Source organism: Medicago sativa, chromosome 1 (genome assembly GCF_051527215.1).
Source record: "Medicago sativa cultivar Bolivia chromosome 1, Bolivia_mono, whole genome shotgun sequence".
In the NCBI taxonomy this organism is placed as follows: domain Eukaryota; kingdom Viridiplantae; phylum Streptophyta; class Magnoliopsida; order Fabales; family Fabaceae; genus Medicago; species Medicago sativa.
The window spans coordinates 65,406,175-65,427,763 of NC_140749.1; the positions used below are offsets into that span (position 1 = coordinate 65,406,175).

At 35.0% G+C, this 21,589-nt stretch overlaps 1 protein-coding gene and 1 long non-coding RNA gene across 2 annotated transcripts; one reads left to right on the forward strand and one right to left on the reverse strand.

Annotated features, from left to right (window-relative positions):
- Positions 1–3,555: 3,555 nt before the first annotated feature.
- Positions 3,556–5,476, reverse strand: LOC146956465 (uncharacterized). Its single transcript, XM_085729023.1, has 3 exons — positions 4,583–5,476; positions 4,306–4,498; positions 3,556–4,211 (listed from the first exon to the last, which is right to left on the reverse strand). Exons 1-3 carry the CDS (start codon positions 4,982–4,984, stop codon positions 3,742–3,744), a joined length of 1,065 nt encoding a protein of 354 aa, XP_085585149.1. The 5' UTR covers positions 4,985–5,476; the 3' UTR covers positions 3,556–3,741.
- A 2,114-nt stretch (positions 5,477–7,590) lies between these two features.
- Positions 7,591–9,199, forward strand: LOC146956466 (uncharacterized). Its single transcript, XR_015020178.1, has 2 exons — positions 7,591–7,813; positions 7,978–9,199. It is a non-coding gene; the product is annotated as an uncharacterized LOC146956466 (long non-coding RNA).
- Positions 9,200–21,589: the final 12,390 nt, after the last annotated feature.

Below are 21,589 nucleotides of genomic sequence, written 5' to 3' on the forward strand. Positions count from 1 at the left end.
AAATACCTACCCCGGTCAAATAAATCAAAAGACATAATTATGTCTGAAATAATGACAACGTCTAATATAATTGAAGAGTTAAAATATATATTGTCTTTCTATCAAAGTTTCTCTTTTGATAGAATTGGTAGGGGAGGAAGTTTAGCTTACCTTCGGAAAAAAAAAACTCTTAATTTTACTCGCAAAATCATATTGACTTATAGGTTGTTGATCCAATGTCAGGTCGTTGGAGGTTAACCAAATTTTATGGCATGCCGGAGGGGGGCGCCGTAGGATTCTTGGAATCTTGAGCAATTGTCGCTTCGGTCAGCCCTTCCTTACTGGGGACTTTAGTGACATTCTTTCGGCAAAAAAATAAAAAATACGGGATGATTAGAGAGGCAACCTTGGTTAATACAGGGCTTTCGACAAGTAGTTCTCTATTTGAGATTATGCTACTAACACCAAACCAATCTAAAACTAAATTCTGAACATTACCAAAATGTTTACACTCTACAAAAAAATGTATTTAAAAATTTCAAGTAATTTGTAACTACTAACATTGTGTAAGTGAAGACGCTTCTCCATGGTTAGCAATGTAATCCCTTGTAGATGTCTATTTTGCAGTAATCACACACCCAGAAATATAAGGAATGAACAATCGTGTTCGTTTATCGTCTAATAAACTTCGCCTAAAGTATGCAGCTTGGACACTCCAGTCTGAAAGGAAGAAATATCCAAAATGTTTACACTCTACAAAAAAATGTATTTAAAAATTTCAAGTAATTTATAACTGCTAACATTGTGTAAGTGAATATGCTTCTCCATGGTTAGCAATGTAATCCCTTGTAAACGTCTATTTTGCAGTAATCACACACACAGAAATATAAGGAATGAACAATCGTGTTCGTTTATCGTCTAATAAACTTCGCCTAAAGTATGCAGCTTGGACGTTCCAGTCTGAAAGGAAGAAATATAGCTTGTCAACATGTTGGAATCAGTCTTGAATATAACATTCACCCAGCCTTTTCTAGCAGCTATTCTAATGGCTTTGCTGAGTGCAACTGCCTCTAGGGGTGTTCAAATCCAAACCGATCCAAAATAAAACCGCAAACCAATCCAAAAAAACCGAAAACCGCAAAAAATCGAATATTTTTGGATGTGTTTGGATGTTGTTTTGGAAAAACCGCTATGATCGGATCGGATTTCGGATTGCTTTTTCAAAACCGAACCGAACCAAACCGAACCGCAAAAGTAAATTTGTATACTTATTTATTATTTTATTAGTATTATATAATGCATTAATATATTTATTATTGGTATTTAATCTTATATATTGCATTAATTTAATCTATATTATTACTACTTCTTCTATTTCAAATATAATCAATCATTTCATTGTGTAATGTTAACTTTTTTTAATAAATTTATGTCATATTTTGTATCAAACCTATTATTTTACGATGTATGAGTAATATTAATATTAATAAAAAAATTACATGTTGCACTTTGGATATCCAAAAACCAATCCAAATTAAACCGCATATATTTGGATCGGATCGGTTCGGATTTTTTTAACATAATCATCCAAACCGAACCGAACCGCACGTGATTTTTATTTTGGATCGGTTGATTTTTTACCTCAAAACCGATCCAGACCGAACCGTGAACACCCCTAACTGCCTCGCCTTCCAACACAGTCAGCTTCATATGCTTCCAAGAAGTTTGAGCCATAATGAAATCGCCTTCTGAGTTGCGCACACAACATTCCACATACGAGATGGGATGCACCGGGCCTAGGAAATGCGATGTCTACATTGCACTTGACCCACTCGTACTTGTGGGGAGGGAATTCCCAACTGGTATTGCTATTTCTGTTTTGAACCGCTGGACCAGCTCGAGTATGCGGCACTGCTGTAACCTCTTTCTACTGCTGCCAATTGGCATGCGCAGTCCTGACCACCGTCGCCAGGGCCGTTCCGGTAAAATTGGAGGCCATGTTCGAATATTAAAAATGGGCCCCTATGGAAAAACAAGATTTTTTAAGCAATAGTAATCATCTATTTAAGTTGTAAATAACATAAAAAATAGTCATTCTGATTAAGTAAAAGTAAGTTTGTATGAGAAGGACTAACTAACTTGTGTTGAACTTCACTAACCACTAGTTGTTTTAATATTAAAATTTGGGTTCATATTTCATAATAAAAAGAAACACCAAAAACTTAAAAAGAATCATCACTTTGTTTAGTGCAAAATGGGTCTTAAGTATATTGGTTGTTGTTGCTTAAAATAAAGTATCTTTGTTATTTAAATAGTGATAAACTAATGCTAATATCGGAAAAAAATAGTAGCAAATTAGTACTAGCATGCATGATTAAACTTAAAACAATAGAAAAAATACTAATTATTTAACGGATTTAATTTGCATTGTTAATGGAAATAGATGACAAAAAATTCAAGATATATAGTAGTTTTCTACCTTCATAGATAACTCTGAAATGCATTTTAAATTGTAATGACCTAGTAGTTGTGTATGTAATTGAGACTTTTATATTTGGTTCAAATTCACACAAATGTTCGGGATTGAACCTCAAGACCGATGACTCAAGTGCATTCTATTTTACCACTAAATTATTCCAAGATGTCTATTGATTTTTTATATTTTGTTATATATACCTAACATTTTTTAGTGCTATATTAAAAAAAAATTGAGGCTCCTAAGATTGTGAGGCCCGGCACCGTAGCTCACCTTGGCATGGCCCGGCACCGTAGCTCACCTTGCACATGCCAAGGGCTGGGCCTAACCGTTGCCGATGCCCTTGTTCGGCATCCCATACCAAATTATTGCATGCTGCTCAAATCTGCCAAAGCAAGACAGCAACTTTGTCTGCTGTATCACTACTTTCGGACCTACAAACATCAAATACAAATTCTGCAATATCATTGGCGCGATGCATTCGCTGCAACAAAATGAAACCAAGCCTCTGAACTGTAGTACAACCGACAAAAGTGTGCCAATCACTCTCATCTTCGACTTCAAACCATGGGTAAAGCGCTGGTCATTGAACAACCAGCTGAATCAACTTGACTCGAGTCGGAACACAACCTCTACAAATTCGCCAAAGCAAATTACACACCTTATGGCGCATTCACTCTCCACAAGCTATTCCAATCACCACCCACCTGTAACTACTTCGTATTTGTGAATTCCTTGACAGCAATTTGAGAACGGAATCCTCCGTAGTCATCAAACAGAGGTGTTCTAAGATAGGCATGCACCACCTCATCTGAAAATGCTCCCCTTTTCTCCTCTCGTTTAAACCAACCAACCAGACCTTTGAAACTAATAAATTTATGGACTAATTTATCTGATTTAATTTTTACCTTGTAAGATACTAAGTTTGATTTCTGCATCAACGAACATTTCTTTTTTCGTAGAGAATAAAAACAAGGACTCAAACAAGTAATGCAAAAACACCTTGTCTAAGAACACAACTACGTGTAATAATATATACTACACAATAATTAAAATCAAGCTAAGAATTGAAAAAGAATAAGCTAAAACAATTGACCAAGTTACAAAAACTACACCTCAACTTTATTATATTTCATATTAGTAAAAAAATCCATCCCATACTTCAAGAAAAATTCAGAAGGGGATAGAATTAGAGATCTTACAATCACAATTAGATTCTTAATCCTCATATTAACCCTCATATTGGCAAATTAAAAAGGAAAAAATTAAGCCAAAATTAGAAACAGTCAAAATTTATCTATGGGTGGGTTATCATCCTCAAAAACCACATCTAAACCAGTCACAACCTTAACTCCAGTCAGTGAACCCTTTGGCTTCAACTCCGGCGGCTTCCATTCGATAACCGCCTTCTCCTCTTCACCGGAACTCTCAGTAACACAATTTTCCTTCAAAATCTGATTCTGTGAATTCACATTCATCCGTGTGTAAGATGAGAGCCATTTTGCTTTGACATATTCGACTCTCCTCCACGGCGGAACCGGCATTCCTTTCTTCTTCAAACTCTGTTTCGCCGCCTCGGATACAATAGCCACAATACTCTGTAAACGATCACACTTGCCAACAAATATGTAAGGAAGATTCTGAAGAATCATCTTGTATGATTTAGTAGATCTAGCTATCTCAAACTCTGACTTGAAATCAATGTCAATTATCAACCTTTCATTTCCATTCATCACATCTATATATTCATATTCACCTGTTCAAATTCAACATCATATCATATAAATCAACAGTAACAATTTCTAATATTTCAAGTATGAATTACATAAAGAAACTATTCAATTAAGTACCAGCAGGATGTGAAGGAGATTTTTCCCAACGCGATTTACAAACGGAAGCATCGTATCCAAGAGCTAACAAACTTTCAGTAACGATTTTGCGGCAGAAACTATCTTTGCGTTTGCAGATTTTATTCTTTTCAACGATCTTTGCAGTATCTGCTAGAAGATTTCTCTCAACAACGCTTCTACAAGCTACCAACCCCTGTCCAAAACGAAAAACGCGTTTTAGAAACTTTTGATTATTTTATACACCAAACAATCCTTTGCTTAAACAACCACCACTTACCTTGAGTATTTCACATGCTTCAAAAACGCAGAAGCTGCCATGCGCGTCTGATTCTTCATCGGAGCTATCTTCACAGTTTCTGTTGAGGCAGTTACAGCAGTTTCTTCCACACTTGACAGAAGCTAAAACAGATTGTTTCTCATGATTATCCTCGATGTAATTCGTCACCATTTTCGCCAAACACACCGAGCTCGGTTCGAAATCCACAGCTTCCTTACATAAATGCGGTTCCAAACCACCACCGGTGGTCTTCTCCGGTGCAGAAATTCTCAAAACACCGGAGAATTGTCGCTCGATGAGCCGCTTCAGCCGTGACTTAACAACCGGTTTAACCAGTTCAACACCGGTTCTCTCCTCATCTAACTGAAAATCAATCGGTTGAATTTTCATAGTAAAAACCATCACAAGTTCACAATAAGCACTTTCTCACACTTTCAATTATTTATTTCTTCCATTTCCGAATCTCGAGATTAAACTTTTAAGTTTACAAACTTCTACGAAATCACTTTTTCTCTATTCTCCGCATACGTTTTCAAAATTTGATGACGAAAAAAAGTCACTAAAAAAGGAAAAGTTGCAAAAAGAAAAGGAATAACATGTTCTGCCAAAACTGTAAACACTGAAAACAGAGCAAGTTTCTCTGATTTTCTTATTCTACTTTTTTAGCTTTTCCTATTATTATATATAGTCATAATAATTTTCCTCTAACTTGTGAAACTAAACATGGAATAACTTGTAAACTCTTCCAAGTAAAAGTAATCTCGCTTTATCTTTAGCTTAGAGTTTGATCCAAACTCGCCGGCGCTTCCATAACTGAATTTTCCGGCGAGTCTCCGGCGACTGTTTTGTTACGTGAAGTTATGGATTTCGTGAAGCAATGATCGAGGAAAGGATAAGGAGCGGTTAAGAAAGTGCGGATTATTTAAAGAGAAAGAGGAAAATGCGATGACGTAAGCATGAACTGCCACGTGTAAATCCTACGCGGCGAATTGTGAGAACCTGAGTATGTTACGTGTTGAGGTCTGAACCGGGTTTTAGTTTCAGGTATCGGCTCACGATGCCACGTTACGGTGGGTGTGGGGTTGATTTTTGAAATGACGAAAGTGGCCTTATCCTTTTGCAAGAGCCTCGTGATGCGGACGCTTTGGAAAATTGATTCACGATGGGAGCATGGGTATTATGGAAAATCCAAAACTTTTTTCGGTTTTTGGGTGAGATGTTGAGGGTGGCTTTGTATTGACGGGAATACCCTCACTGTCAGTGCAGCAGAAACTATAATTTCGACCAAAAATCCGTCTGGGAGGAAATGAGTTTAGGGTTAATTTTGGAATAATATGTACCCCTAGTCTCAGGCAATGCGTCATGTCAAACATTTTTAGTGGGAACTGTATTGACTAAACCGGCCCTGCATTATTAACGCTTGGATTTAGTATGGGAAAGGATAGTTTTTTCCCACCATGGGAAAGTAAACTTTAACCATTAGATCAAATGAATAACACACTCTTATCATACTCCCTCAATACAAGATTTTTCTCCCTTTCTCTTCATCCACACAATACCAGATTTCTCACTTTCTCTCTCTACCTCCTCTCCTCTCCTCTCTTTCCGAACATAACCATCAAACCCACCACCACCATGTTTAACACATCTTCAGTATCAAATTTCCCTCAGTTTCTCTCTCTCTCTACCTTCTCTCTCTAGTCTCTACCCTCAAGAACAAAACGACAGTAACTAGTACCATCACCATGTTTAATTTCAGTCTTTAACCTTTGTCATTAAACAATCACAACCTTCTCTGTATTTTAATTTCATTTGTCATTGAAAGAAAAAAAATTCATACATTTTTATTGAAATATTGGATCCATTGCCCTTACAGAAAGAAAAAAAAATCTGAGAAGCAAAATTCGTTGAAAAGAAGAGAATAGAATCTACACTGATATAGCACATCCATAACAACAACTTCTAAACTAAAACCCATAGAATCTAAACTTAATTTCAAACAAAATTAATGAGTATAAAAAAAAATGTTCAGGTTTCTTTCTTCTATTTCTCAAACAAGTGACAAGGTTGTTTTAGTGTAAGCAGTGTAAACTTAAGATTTAGTTGTTACAATGATTCTCTTTCGGTGCTCAGCAGTGTTTTTGTGATCAATAGCTTGTGTGAAGTAGTTGAATCGTTTATGCCTTTATGTTTTGAACCCATTCCTGAAAAATTGAAGAGGACCGTAAAGCGTAAAACGCTAGATTCAATGTTTTGGAGATGTTGTTGTTGATGATGAAGATTATTTGATTACCGTGTAAAATTTTAGATCTAGAGGAGGAATAAAATAGAGGAAGACCATGATAAGATCAATAAACCTCTTTAATCTAATGGTAAAATTTCAACTTTTCCATGGTGGGAAACAACTCCCCTTTCCCATACTAAATCTCACCATTATTAACACTGTACTGTTTTGTCTCAAAGTAGAGTCGTTAATGAGTTGATTTAACTTGAATTTGTCTCGGTTCGACTCGATTATATATATAATTGGTTTAACTTGAAACTTGATTTCAGTTTGAAACTAACCCTTTCTTTTTTAAATTGAAGTTTAACACCTTTAAAGTTTATGAGCAACATAGTTCAACTCTTTAAATTCAGCTTTTATTTGAATTACAAAATTAAAAATTCATTTTTTTTGTAAAAAAAAAAAACCGAAAAATCATATCTTTAACCAGAAGAACTATGGATATTGTTCACGTATGTAAATACAAGATACATCAGGTAAATTTCTATGAGAAATGTCATAGATGGAATTTCACGAATGCTTTGAAAATGACTAAGATAAAATACATTGTTTTTCCTATAATGAATTGTCCTTTTTCCTCTTAAGCATCTCCTTTTATAGTCCTCTCTTTCTTAACCTAACGAGTCTCTCTTTAGACGTCCACAACCATTAGGTTATGCCTTTGAGACCCTTGTAGCTCGTCTATACGAGTACCACTACACGTGGAGCTGGAGCATAATTTAGATATGTTGGTTGTTCGTATAGAACATGTGGAGTTAGAGCACGTGCAGCTTGCATCACTCATCTGGTAGCAAGGACCTCAAATTAATTGAAAATCTGTTGTGAGAGCATCTACGATTTTCTCTATCTAACACCAAACTAAAAACTAAATACGTATCTTCCATGGACCAATATTACTCCTCTAAAAGCTGCTGCAGATGCGTGCTGCCACTTGGACGTTCGTAAAGGTATGAATATATTTATATTTTATTTATGCAATTACAATAATAAATTGATTGATTTTTCTTAGTGTTGTTGTAAGTTTGTTTATATTATTTTTTATAATCCAATCTATTTCTTAGATATAATGTTCTCATTTATGGTTTCTGGTATTTTTCCTTTGTTTTGTTAGAGATACCTGCATGCAATTCATGAAGCAATGGTTGAATTTGAAGTAAGGATTTCAGAATTTCAGTTGGAACTAACGTTGAAAAAGCTATAGAAAAAGACAGGTACTGCAAGGACAGCGAATGAATGTAAGACGTTGAGGCAATTTCTGTTTCAAAAGATGATTTGTGTCCCGCTTATGTTGATTATCTATGGACTTAATTATACAGTTCCACAAACAATCTAGCATTTGAAATGGACAGCTGAAGAAACTTCATATGATTATATGCTCTTTTAAAAAGCATCTACTGAATTGAAACCTTCTCTATTGCCTTATAGCTCTATTCAATGGGTAATTTTCACTCTTACAAAACTTTTTTGTTGTCGGCTCATTGTTTTCATTTTGTTGTGCATTTTTTTCTACGAAGTGAAGTATTCATTTGGTTGATTGCTGATGTGTTAGGATGAGTTAAGTGTTGATTGTTTTATGTCATTTTCGTTAGAAGGTTACTATAAATAGTAAATTCCAATGGTATATGTTAATGTCTTCTCACAAAGTTGTTATGCTAACACAATCAACTGTCCTATTTATCTATTTAGGATTCCCTGTTTGTATTCTGTTTCAGCATAAAATTAAAAAAAAAAATTGGTAATACTTATATGCAAAAGTGGTAACTGGTAATACTTATAACTATAAGTTGATCAGTTTTACATCATACTAGGTGCTAAATTGTGTTGTCTATAAGATTTTGTGTTATCACATGAATAAAGGATCACACCAGATGTACATATTCTAATATTTGTTTTAAGTCTTAAACAGATGTTTATTTGTTTTAAGTCTATTTGTTTCTTTTCTGCCGAAGAGATTAGTGGGGCTAATGCTACAGTTGCTAAGCAGTAGCTAATTGGCGAAGAAATGCAACGCTTGAGGACAATAATAATCATATTTTGAAAGACTATATTCACAAGGGAAGGCTGTAAGTTAGAATATTTTGACAAACCATTTTGATGAAACTACTTTTAAAATATTATGTAATGAACTTAGCTCTACCCCCAAGTTTTGTGATGAGATGATGTGCCTATTTGTTCAGATGTGTTATCATTTAGATGCTTGATGTTGCAAATATTGGTTAATAGCCGTGTTTGTGATAGCGACAATTGTTTTCCACGGTGGTGTGATTGGAAGTAATTGTAGAGTTTTCTCTCAATTATAACTTCACATTTTTCTTAAATTGAATTAGTGAACATTTCAGACTCTTCAAATTATCTTTTCTCTTTACTTGAGCTTTCATGGTTAAGTTCACAAATTTTAAACTAAGATATCATGATTTATTCTTAACATTCTTTTGCATTATAACTCTCAATTCTTCAATTTTCAGATTTTTCCGTCTAAATTTGGCAACTTTCTAAAGCAAAATCTCTATGACATTTTATCATGTTACAGTGAAAATGGATACATTAAAGATTTTGAGGTCCTTCTTTGGATCGATGATAAATATACTACTCTTATAGGACATAATCAGGATCTTTTTTTTGTCAATATAATCACTTTCAACCAGGAATCCTTCACTTCAAGTTTAGCAAAAATAACCCTCACATTGTATGTCATGTATACCAGTTGTCAACCTTTGCATCTATCTCTAATCCTCTTATTACTCAAGGGAAAAGTATATTGAAATCAAGAATCACTTTATTAGAGATTATGTTATGAAAATCTAACAATGATCTTCTCAATGAGTTAAAGATATTGTTAACTGACGAGGAATGTGAGGGTATAAATGTTACACCTATTGTAGTTTAAAAAATAGTGTTCTAGAATGTTCATTAATTAATGTTATTATTACTCATGTGATGTTGTAATGAAGTTTCAATTATATCATATTTTATGTGTTTTTGACATTTCACTTCGAGTTACTTCCCTTCCAGCATGGGAAGATTTATATGGTTTTGGTATATAAAAAAAGAAGATAAACATTGACTAATAAATTCACATCTCTTGATTACTCCCTTTGTCCTATCTCACATGAGTGATCCTTTGATAATTTCATAAAGAATAAAAAAAAATTGTTCAAATGAATGAGAGAGTGATAATTTGACAAAAGAACCATTTTTCATGAGTGATAATTTTTTCTTGCCTAAAAAAATGATAATAAGATTTTTCTTTTGACTTATTTAATAACCATAAAAATATATAGTTTTATATTTTTCTTCAAAAAAAAAATATAGTTTTATATTTATCAACATGTGCATGTATTATGTGTTATATTCTACTATATTTTAATCCACACTATAAATGTCCCTGCGAGACGCATGGGTAGGGGATTTAGTTATATATATAATTGGTTTAACTCGAAACTTGATTTCGGTTTGAAACTAACCCTTTTTTTTTAAATTGAAGTTTAACACCGTTAAAGTTTATGAGCAACATAGTTCAACTCTTTAAATTCAGCTCTTATTTGAATTACATAATTAAAAAATCATTTTTTTTGTTAAAAAAAAATGAAAAATCATATCTTTAACCAGAAGAACTATGGATATTGTTCACGTATGTAAATACAAGATACATCAGGTAAATTTCTATGAGAAACGTCATAGATGGAATTTCACGAATGCTTTGAAAATGACTAAGATAAAATACATTGTTTTTCCTATAATGGATTGTCCTTTTTCCTCTTAAGCGTCTCCTTTTATAGTCCTCTCTTTCTTAACCTAACGAGTCTCTCTTTAGACGTCCACAACCATTAGGTTATGCCTTTGAGACCCTTGTAGCTCGTCTATACGAGTACCACTACACGTGGAGCTGGAGCATAATTTAGATATGTTGGTTGTTCGTACAAAACATGTGGAGTTAGAGCACGTGCAGCTTGCATCACTCATCTGGTAGCAAGGACCTCAAATTAATTGAAAATCTGTTGTGAGAGCATCTACGATTTTCTCTATTTAACACCAAACTAAAAACTAAATACGTATCTTCCATAAAATCAAATATGAGAACCCATTTAAGAGGCGTGCTACAATAAGCCCTTTCTCTCTTACTTTTTTTTTCATGTCTTGGTAAATTTATTTTAAGAGAACGATATTGTTCAAATATAACTAGACCAATGACCCGTGCTACCGCACGGGTCCAACCACGTAAAAGTTGATCGGAACAATAAAAATAATGTAACCATACATTGGCGATAGAAGTTTTATATCATACATAACAAAATGAAATGGTAGCATACATAACAAAAAGGTTTGAAACTCAATCGTATAAATTACTGGAATTGAAAAAAAGCAAAACAGCAAAAAAATTAAAATATATATTATATAGCGCCAATAGGTTAGTTTATAATGGCTAGATGTATAAATATGACCTCAATATATAAACAGAAACTCACTTACGCGTACATCGCCGAATATCGCACCCTTTGAATCGAAAATCTGCACAAAGTTACAGGGAGAAGACAACTCTTTATAGAAAATTTTTAGAGTAAATTACACTCCCCTCCCCTCAAAGATGATTGGATTACACTCCCCTCCCCCCTTATGTTAAAAGATACACTCACCTCCCTTGAAAAGTAAAATTTATACTCTCATCCCTTATAAGATGCTTGAATTACAACCCCCTCCCTTAATAATTAAACGTGCACTACACTTTAATCTATTTTAATATAAATAAATATTTTTATGATATACATTAATTTTGAATCACCATTTAAAAAAAATTAATTCATTTCTTTATAATTTAAATGTCAATGATAATTAAATTTAAATATTTTGCTATTGATTTTATAATTTGTGGTATAAAATTAACTTTTAAATAACCATGTTTTATTGTGTTTAGTAATTTTTCACATATTTTAATTTTATTTTGGGTTGTTCATATTTTATAACATAGTTTAAAACTACATGTTAATGAAATTATGAATAAAAAATAGCGAAAAAATATGTATTCAAATTTTTATTATATTAAAATAGAATCGCAATACTATTTTTTCGAATTGTGTTAGATTATTATTTTTTTTGCTAGATTATTAGAAATAAAAAAAAAATATTGAGGGAGTAAAGTGTAGATTTTAACATAAGAGGGGAGGAGAATGTAATTCAAGCTTCTCTCAGGGGAGGGGAGTGAAAAAATTTCTAATATGTTTTGAATAAGAGGGGAGGGGAGTGTGTATTTTAACATAAGAGGGGAGGGGAGTGTAATTCAAGCATCTTTAAGGGGAGGTGAGTGTAATTTACTCAAGTTTTTAATGTAAATGACAATTGTAAATCAATTGGTATTAATTCCTATTAATTGTAACAATTAATAGCCTTAACCGCGTATTGCTTTGTAAATACTCACAACGTTAATTCATGGACATTCTCGCTTGCACCGCGCATTGATTTATTGGAAGTTTTTAATGTAAATGGCCCTTGTAAATCAAACGGTAGTAATTCCTATTAATTGCAGCAATTAAAAGCATTAACCGCGTATTGCTTTGTAAAGTCATAAGAAATAATTCATGGAAATTTTCACTTGTACCGCGTATGGCTTTATAGAAAGTTTTTAATGTAAATGATCACTGTAAATCAATTGGTAGTAATTCCTATTAATTGCAGCAATTAAAAGTTTTAACCACGTATTGCTTTCTACAGTCATAAGAAAACGGTTAGGAGGATTCTATAAATTTCTTGTGACATTATATGAAAAAAACTATACATTTAAAACGTAGTAGACAGTTATATGTTCGTGGGAAGGAAATACTACAGAAATCATCTTTGAAACCTGCAGCATGTTGACAAAGGTATCTGTAGTAATGCTACACCCCACCTGAGAGAGGATATATGCAAAACGATTAATTTTCATATAGTTGTGATTGCGCAAAAGTGACTGAAATGTTTAAAAATATTAGACTTGATATAATTCGGCCATCAGGATGCTAAAAAAGGCATAAGATCAATTAGTCTGCTTATAAATTTCTCACCAAATTATTGGCATCACTACCCAGCGCAGTCAACTCTAATTCCTTATCAACACCATCATCATCAGTTGAATCCTGTTAAAAAGACAGTTTCTTCCGTGTCAAAATTTTAATATATAACGGCATGCGCAAGAATCCATACCTATATGATAGTACAAAAAAATATAAACAAAAAAAAAAAACTTGAGATTGTATTTCTTGATGAATTCATTGATGACTTCAACATCATCAGTAGCCCTTTTGACACCATAGTTCCTCCACTTCCTATTGATATTACCATCACTAACCTCCACCTTAAAGAGCATTTTTTTGTCCACAAAAAAGTTGAAATCAATAGGATAACCAATTGACTTGTTCTCAGGCTGCACCAAGCAAATTGGAGTTTGTAGTGATTAGTGTTGACTTGAATCTGCATATAAAATATAAAACTAAGAATAAAGCAACCTTGTTAATTTATGCAATCAAGTCTTGGACATTCCTTCCTATGAACTGGGTGACAATACGATCAAAGAGAACAAATGTTGTCGAGCCAGAATCATCCATGACAATGACATGCAGCTTGAACCTACAATGGATTGATTAATGATATCAGTTATAATCCAATTTAATTATTTGCATTGATATGTTTCATATAAAAAGCGGCATATTTACCTCGGAACAACGCTTTTGCATTCCTTGCATCATTTGCAAGATAGTTTTCCATCAACCACGGTAACCAACAATGAATACATCAATGGCAGCGATCATATAATTGATTAGGAGGGAAAAAGGGGGTGATTAGGGCACTAATTGGCATTAACTACGATTTTATTCGCTAAATGAATACATACGATATGATTCCCTAAATAGAAAAGTTTACTAATCGTTGAGAGTTATGGTGATTTGATTGGCATTAACTACGATTTTAATGGACATTATGACGCATCTGTATGAGATAGGAAATGAGTAGTTACGATTTTATTTGCATTGATTAATGAATACATCAATGGCAGCGATCATATAATTGATTAGGAGGGAAAAAAGGGGGTGATTAGGGCATTAACTACGATTTTATTTGCTAAATGAATATATACGATATGATTCCCTAAATAGAAAAGTTTACTAATCGTTGGGAGTTATGGTGATTTGATTAGCATTAACTACGATTTTAATGGACATTATGACACATTTCTATGAGAAAGGAAATGAGTAGTTACGATTTTACTCACTAAATGAATACATACGATATGATTCCCTAAATAGAAAAGTTTACTAATCGTTGGGAGTTATGGTGATTTGATTGGCATTAACTACGATTTTAATGGACATTATGACGCATCTGTATGAGATAGGAAATGAGTAGTTTAAAACATATCATTTGAATCAACGGCTGAGATTAGATTAGCAAGGAATTCACATAAACGGCTAAGATCATTTAATTGCTTAGGAGGGAAAAAGAGGGGGCGATTAGGGCAAATATGATAGCTTGGCAACTCTAGCTTTTATAATAAAGGATAGGGTGAATTAGGGCAAACATGGTAGCCAAGCAAGTCTAACTTTTATTTTTCGTGACCAATTGATATAAGTTCATTTTAATGGATGTTTATGATTTTTTTGATGAACAATTAGTGTAGGGGATTGTTGAATGAATTGATTAGCATTTAATACGTCTTTAATTGCATTAACGAAGTTATATGAGGAAACATTTTTAGAGTTTGAATCAATGGGTGTGATCAAATGTGAAAATAGAGTTTGAACGGTGAGATTAGAGTAGCAATCAATACTTGTTTAGGAGGGAAAAATGCTAGGCATTAGGGCAAAATATGGTGAATTAGGGCAAACATGTAGCCAAACAACTCTAGCTTTTATAATAAAGGATGGTATAAAATTATTGCTAGATCATTTAATAATTTTTTTTGAAGGAATTTAATAATTTTTTGTGATGTTATACTTTGAAGTAATTGAGTATTGATAAAATAATAGCAATAAAAAATATAAATAAATGATGTGTAAGATATGAGACTCACTTAATGTATATTTGAGGAACCAAAATTAATCGTAGCAATGTAGAATTGATTTTAATATATTTTGGTTTTTTGAGTCTAATTAATTTTGTTTATAAAATTGATTTTGTTTAAAGTTAGAATTTGTAAGGGTGTGTTTGTTTCAAGGATTAAATTTACAATCCTGAGAATAATATTTCCTGGAACATTATCCCTAGGAATTTTAATCCTATTAAAGTGTTTGGTAATTAATTCAGTTTTCCAGAAATATTTTTAAATATATTTAATTTATAATTTAAAAAAAATAAAAGAGTTAAAATAGTGTGAGAGTGGGAAGTTATGGGTGATTACCTTTTATTTCCATAGGAATAAAAGATTTTCATACTTTAACATGGGAATAAAAAGTGGAAAGTCCTGTGAGCATAGCTCAATTGGTAGAACAATGCATTATTATATGCAGGGGTCGGGGTTCGAACCCCGGATACCCCACTTATTCACCTTATAAGGTGAATTCTAGCCACTAGGCTACCTGACCAAAAAAAAGTGGAAAAGTCATGGGTAAATTTTATTCCTAGGAATAAAATGTACCTACGCATAATTTATGAAAACTTGAAACAAACATGGGAACGAATGATTCCCAATGTCACATTCCTAAAAGTAAATTTACAATCCATGAAACAAACACCCCTTTAGAATCGACTATTTTCGAAGATCAATCACATTGTCCATTATCAGGGCTCCATTTATAACTTTAAATCACATCGTTTTGTATTTTTTTTTTAACAAGCCAAAATGAGATATATAAACAAAAGCTTTGATCCTTAGCACAAGGAGTGCCAAAGGTAACAAAGCAAGATTACAATAGAGTTCCGATCAAAACTTAAAAGACAACAAGAAAAAATTACATCAGCCAATCCCCAAACAAGTAAGGGGACGCTGCCACCACATCTGATAACCTAATGGAAAGCACACATTTTTTGCTTTCAACCATTTAAGAGATGTAATCTTAACCTTCTCAAGTAATTGCAGAGTTGTTCTTGCTGTATTGACAAACAATCTTTGGTTTCTTTCATTCCAAAGAATCCAAATACCACAAAGCCAAATCAAATGAAGGAAAGACCTTCTTGGAGCATAGCTACCTGAAGAGTAAACAAACTGATAATAATGATCCAAAACCTGTTGAGGATCCACAGAAAACACACCAATCCAAGTCTTAATTTGTTGCCAAAGGTCACTGAAAATAGGACAATGAATAATTAAGTGGTCTATTGTTTCATTTTGGCCACATCCTGTAACCTACAATTGGGAATCATGGGAAATAACACCTCGCCGCACCAAGTTATCCTTTGTTGGCCATCTATTGCGGAGAAGACGCCACGCGCAAATAGATACTTTCAAAGGAACACTCTTATGCCAGGGAGCATCCGAAACGACATCGTGGTTATGCATCTCCTGCCTCATGAGCATTTGATACACACCACGAACGGTGTAACCATCACGGATATTAGGCCGCCAAAGCCAGACATCTGTTTCAGTATCCTGCAAAGTAACGTTAGTAAGCAAATTCCTAATCTCCACTACCAATTCCTCCTCCCACACTAACAAACAGCGCCTCCACCTCCAAGCCTCCCCATCTTCCTCCTAACCTAAAGCATACATCTCTCCCACCGACAAGTCCTTGTGAATCGATAAGTCAAAGAGTCTCCTAGATCTCTCCATGAACGACTCCGTCCCCACCCAACAATCCAACCAGAAGAAAGTATTTAAACCATTACCTAAATGTTTTGATATACTTTCTTCAAACCAACGGCCACCCTCCACACCTATTCCATTTTGAATTTTTACTATCTCCCTCCACCAAGATGACCCCGTCGCACCACCCTCCCTTAACCGACCTCTCTGCTCCCCATAACGAGAATACAACACCTTATACCACAAACCATCCCTGTCAACTAAACACCTCCAGCACCATTTACCAAGAAGAGCAATGTTAAACTCTTGTAATCTCCTTACCCCCAATCCACCAACCCCCTTATTCATACAAATAGTATTCCAGTCTACCCAAACAATTTTTCTATGATCCTCACCCCCACCCCAAAATTTTTTAATTAAAATAGATTCAATGGAGGAGATTATACCTGCAAGAGCTCTGAAAAAAGAAAGGGCGTAGACAGGCAGTGAAGACAGGACAGACTTAAGGTGAATCAAGCGACCGCCATAAGACAAATTTCTACTTTTCCAATCTGACAGTCTAGATTTTAAGCGCTCTATTACCGGTTCCCAAAAACTCAAGCGTCTAGCATCACCACCAATGGGCAGCCCCAAATACATAAAAGGGATTTTGCCAATTTTACAAGACAAAATAGAAGCAGCTTCTTGTAACCAAGATTCAGCAATATTAATACCAACCCACATACTCTTGTGATAATTCATCTTCAAACCAGACATATTCTCAAAAAGAACCAGGATTGCCCTCAAAGCGCGAACATTCGCCCAACTTTTAACACCTAGCAGAAGCGTGTCATCCGCGAATTGCAAGTGGGAAAGCACAGTGGGGGTGTGCGTTCCTATAAAGTAACCAGTAAACAGATTTAAATTTACTGCTGAAGTCATCAATACATTCAAACCTTCAGCTGCTAAAAGGAAAAGAAATGGAGAGAGAGGGTCGCCTTGACGCAATCCCCTTTTCATTTGAAATTCCTCCGTAGGACTACCATTTACCAGAACCGAAGCAGTTGCGGTGCTAACACATTCCTTCATCCACTTGCGCCACAAAGTTGGAAACGCCATTTTTCCCATAACATCATCAAGATATCCCCAATCAACTGAATCATACGCTTTTTCGAAGTCTACTTTAAACAATAACAAATCTTTTTTCAACTTACGAGCCTCATCCACCGCCTCATTAGCCACTAGAACGCCATCAAGGATTTGCCAATCTTTTACAAATGCTGATTGAGTGTCTGAGATTACCGTTCCCATTACGTTATCTAAACGGTTTGCCAACAACTTAGCCAAAATTTTATATAAGCATCCCACCAGTGCAATGGGGTGAAAATCATTTAGACGGTGGGAGTTGTCAATCTTTGGAATAAGAGCGATGAAAGTGCTATTTATTCCTATCGAGAAACGACCGTTGCGATGAAATTCCAACACAAACCGCATAATGTCACCTTTCAAATCCGGCCAAAAGTCTTTAATAAAACCCAAAGGAATGTCATCCGGACCCGGACTCTTATAACCATCACAATCCCACACTGCAGCCTTAACTTCCGCCTCAGTAAACGGACAAATCAGAGAAGTCCCCTCCAAAACAGATAATTTAAGGAAATTCATATCATCCACCCTAGGCCTATTCATGTCATGCGCCTGGTATTGATGTTGAAAGTGACTAAAAACTGCTACCCTGACTTCGGATACACCTCCACAACATTCCTTCCAACTAAAATAGAAGAGATGGCATTTCTTCAACGTCTACCTGACATAATTGTATGAAAATATTTAGAATTTTCATCTCCTTCCCGAAGCCATAATAAACGCGACTGTTGCCACGAAATGCTAGCGTTTGCCCTGGACAAGGAATGTAAATCAGCTGACATCTCATGTAAGTCCACCATATCCTCCTCAGACAAGTCTTCCACCTCACCCCCTAGCCTCCAAAACGTCAATCTGATTTTTTTAGAGAAAAGATCTTGCCTGACAAATTACGGGAGTGAGTTAAATGCCAATCCTTAAGTGCAATCTTGACATGTTTCAATTTTTCCTTTAGGACAAAGCCTCCCCAACCATTCACTTGAAAAGACTGTAATTTCGAACGGACAAACTGATGGTACCTAGGGAACTCGGACCAACACTTCAACATGTGTACCGGCTTCGGCCCCCAATTATGATCATCAACCGACAACACTAACGGACAGTGATCTGACAAACCTCGCATGCAAGAGACTTGCAGACAAGTCGGCCACCTACTACACCACTCTTCTGATAACAAAAAATGATAAATACGACTCGTAGAAGTGCCATCTCCCTTATACCAAGTGAAGCTTCGGCCTTGAAGTGGAAGATCAACTAACACATTACTATCGATAAAACTATTGAAGGGGTCACAATCAAAAGAATGAACTGAAGCCCCTCTCGACTTCCTTTCTTCCAATCCCCGAACAGCATTAAAATCACCGCATAAACAAATATTTTTCCCCACCAGCCTTTGGAGCTGCTCCGTCAAAGAATTCCACAACAATTGTTTTGCCCCATTATCACAAGGCGCATAAATATTGAACAGATAAAATTCGTCATTAGAATCAATGAAATGCCCATGAATTATTAATACATGCTCCAAACTAAATGAAGACCACACCTCCACAACAGAAGAATCCCACATAATTAACAAACCACCAGACGCCCCCACTGCCGGTCGAAAGGAATAAGACTGCGTCAGAGAACGACACAAAAATACACAAAGAACGTCATCAATAACGGCCAATTTCGTCTCTTGAATACAAACAATGGAAGGTTTCTTTTCAATTATTAATTTACGCACTTCCAGCCTTTTAGAAAAGCCTCCCAACCCTATAACATTCCAGGAAAGGATCTTCATTACCCCCTCTTCCTCCCCTTCTCAAAGCCGCCCCCACAACTCACTCCTTCTGCGTCCCCTCCTTTACCTCCTCCCCACTATTTTTCTTTTGTTTCCGACCTCTTGACAACACTCTAGACTGATTTGCTTTATCATTATAAAATTTTATGCCTAGAGACCTACCAAAACAATTGATATCCCCATTAACAACTTCATCCTTACCCCGCAATACCACCCAATTCTTCCAGTCATTATTAACCGATGCTGAAGATGAAGACTCTTGCATAAATGACCCTTTACTGATAGCTTCAGTCAGAGCCTCTGATTTCTTAACTCTTCTACGCCTATGCACCTTCTTCATAAGGATTTTTAAAACTTGCTTACGGTCATCAACAGGTAGTCGAGCAATTTTCTTTAAATTACAGGCAAAATGTTTCAGCTTGTTACCTGATTCGGTTTTCTTTGACGAAGTAACATCCTTCACAATTTTGGACGATTTGGACTTTGTGTTCAACATGGTTTTTGAAGTTTGTTTTGAAGAGGATACCACTCCCACATCCCCATGCACCTGATCCTGCAACAACTCAATACTCCATGGTCCCGAATTGATTGAACGTGTTGCACGTGGTGGACAAGAATTTTGACGTTTTCGTCGTAAGCAAGCTTTTTTATCATCACCGAAATGCTGACTATCATCTTTCATAACCGAAACTTGAATGGCAGGTTCAGAACATTGCTTTTGACCGTGTACATGAATATCCACATTCTGCGAAGCAATAGTGTCTGTAATCTGAATAGGCACATCATCAACAACAACGTCAGTAACAACATCCTTAACACAGACAACTTCGGCTATCTCCTTATTATTACTCAACGAATTATTTGAGAGATGTTGACAATTATCTGCATCTATATCAGTAGCCCAATCATCAACCATGTTATCAACAAGATTATCCACTTGGTAACTAATCTCAGGTGGCACATTATCATAAACTCTGTCAGGTATTGACGCCCTAGAATCAACATCATCATCCAAAAGGCACGCGTCCTCCCCAATAGTAAAACCCCATTCTTCTAAATTTCTTAATTCCACCAACTCTCCATCTATTAGAATGCTTTCTGTAAAATTCAGAACTTCTAACGATGTCGTTGCCACGAGAACCCTTGCATAATCAAACCGGTCTTTTGCAATTGTACTATCATCCAACCGTAAAAATCTGCCACATTCAAAAATTGCCAACTTGAAAAGCTCTGTGTTCCAATCATGAATAGGTATGCCATAAATTCGAACCCAAGCTCCTCTTTCAAATTTAATAACATCCTGAGTCCACCGTACCTGTTTTGTAAAAAATAAATTGAAAAAGCTAAAGAAATCGACACTAGAAGAATTCAAACCTGACACATTAAAAAGCATAGTCTAAAGTCTCGAGCCTACACCAATAGACCAACCTAAATAGACTTCAAATTTATAACTTTTATATTCTACAATTGATTTTAACCATTAAATTTATTGTTCAAACCCTTCTTACATAATAATTCAAAACATAGGTCATTCATTTAACTCACTCACATTTTGATTAAAATCAATTTTTTAAAATCAATTTATATCACCAAAATACCAAATACATTCTACTATATTTGAAGATTCAAACATGATGGGCACTATTGTCTATAGTCTGACACCTTAACGATTGTGGGGGTGGACCTCAAAGTGATACTCCCTCTGTCCCATATTACTTGACCTAGTTGACTCTGTCACGTATGCCAATGCACAATTTTAAACTTAAATTTCTTTAATAATCTAGTAGAAAAAAAATTACGAAAATTTGATATTTTGAAAATATTAATCGAGACGAATCTAACAACATCTTATATGCTATATTTTGTTTTTATATATTAGTAGAAAAATAGAGTCAAAGCATGGTACATAAATAGTGTAAATATTCTAAATAGGTCAAGTAATATGGGACGGAGGGAGTACTTGAGAAACCTACGAATCTAGGGCTACTTCCCTATGCCCTAGCTTACCTGATTCCGGATGGAAAAACATGCCATGACCATGCCTTTATGTCACCCATATAACGTAAATTATCACGTTTCTCAAAATTTAATACTCCCACTTCCCCTATCTCC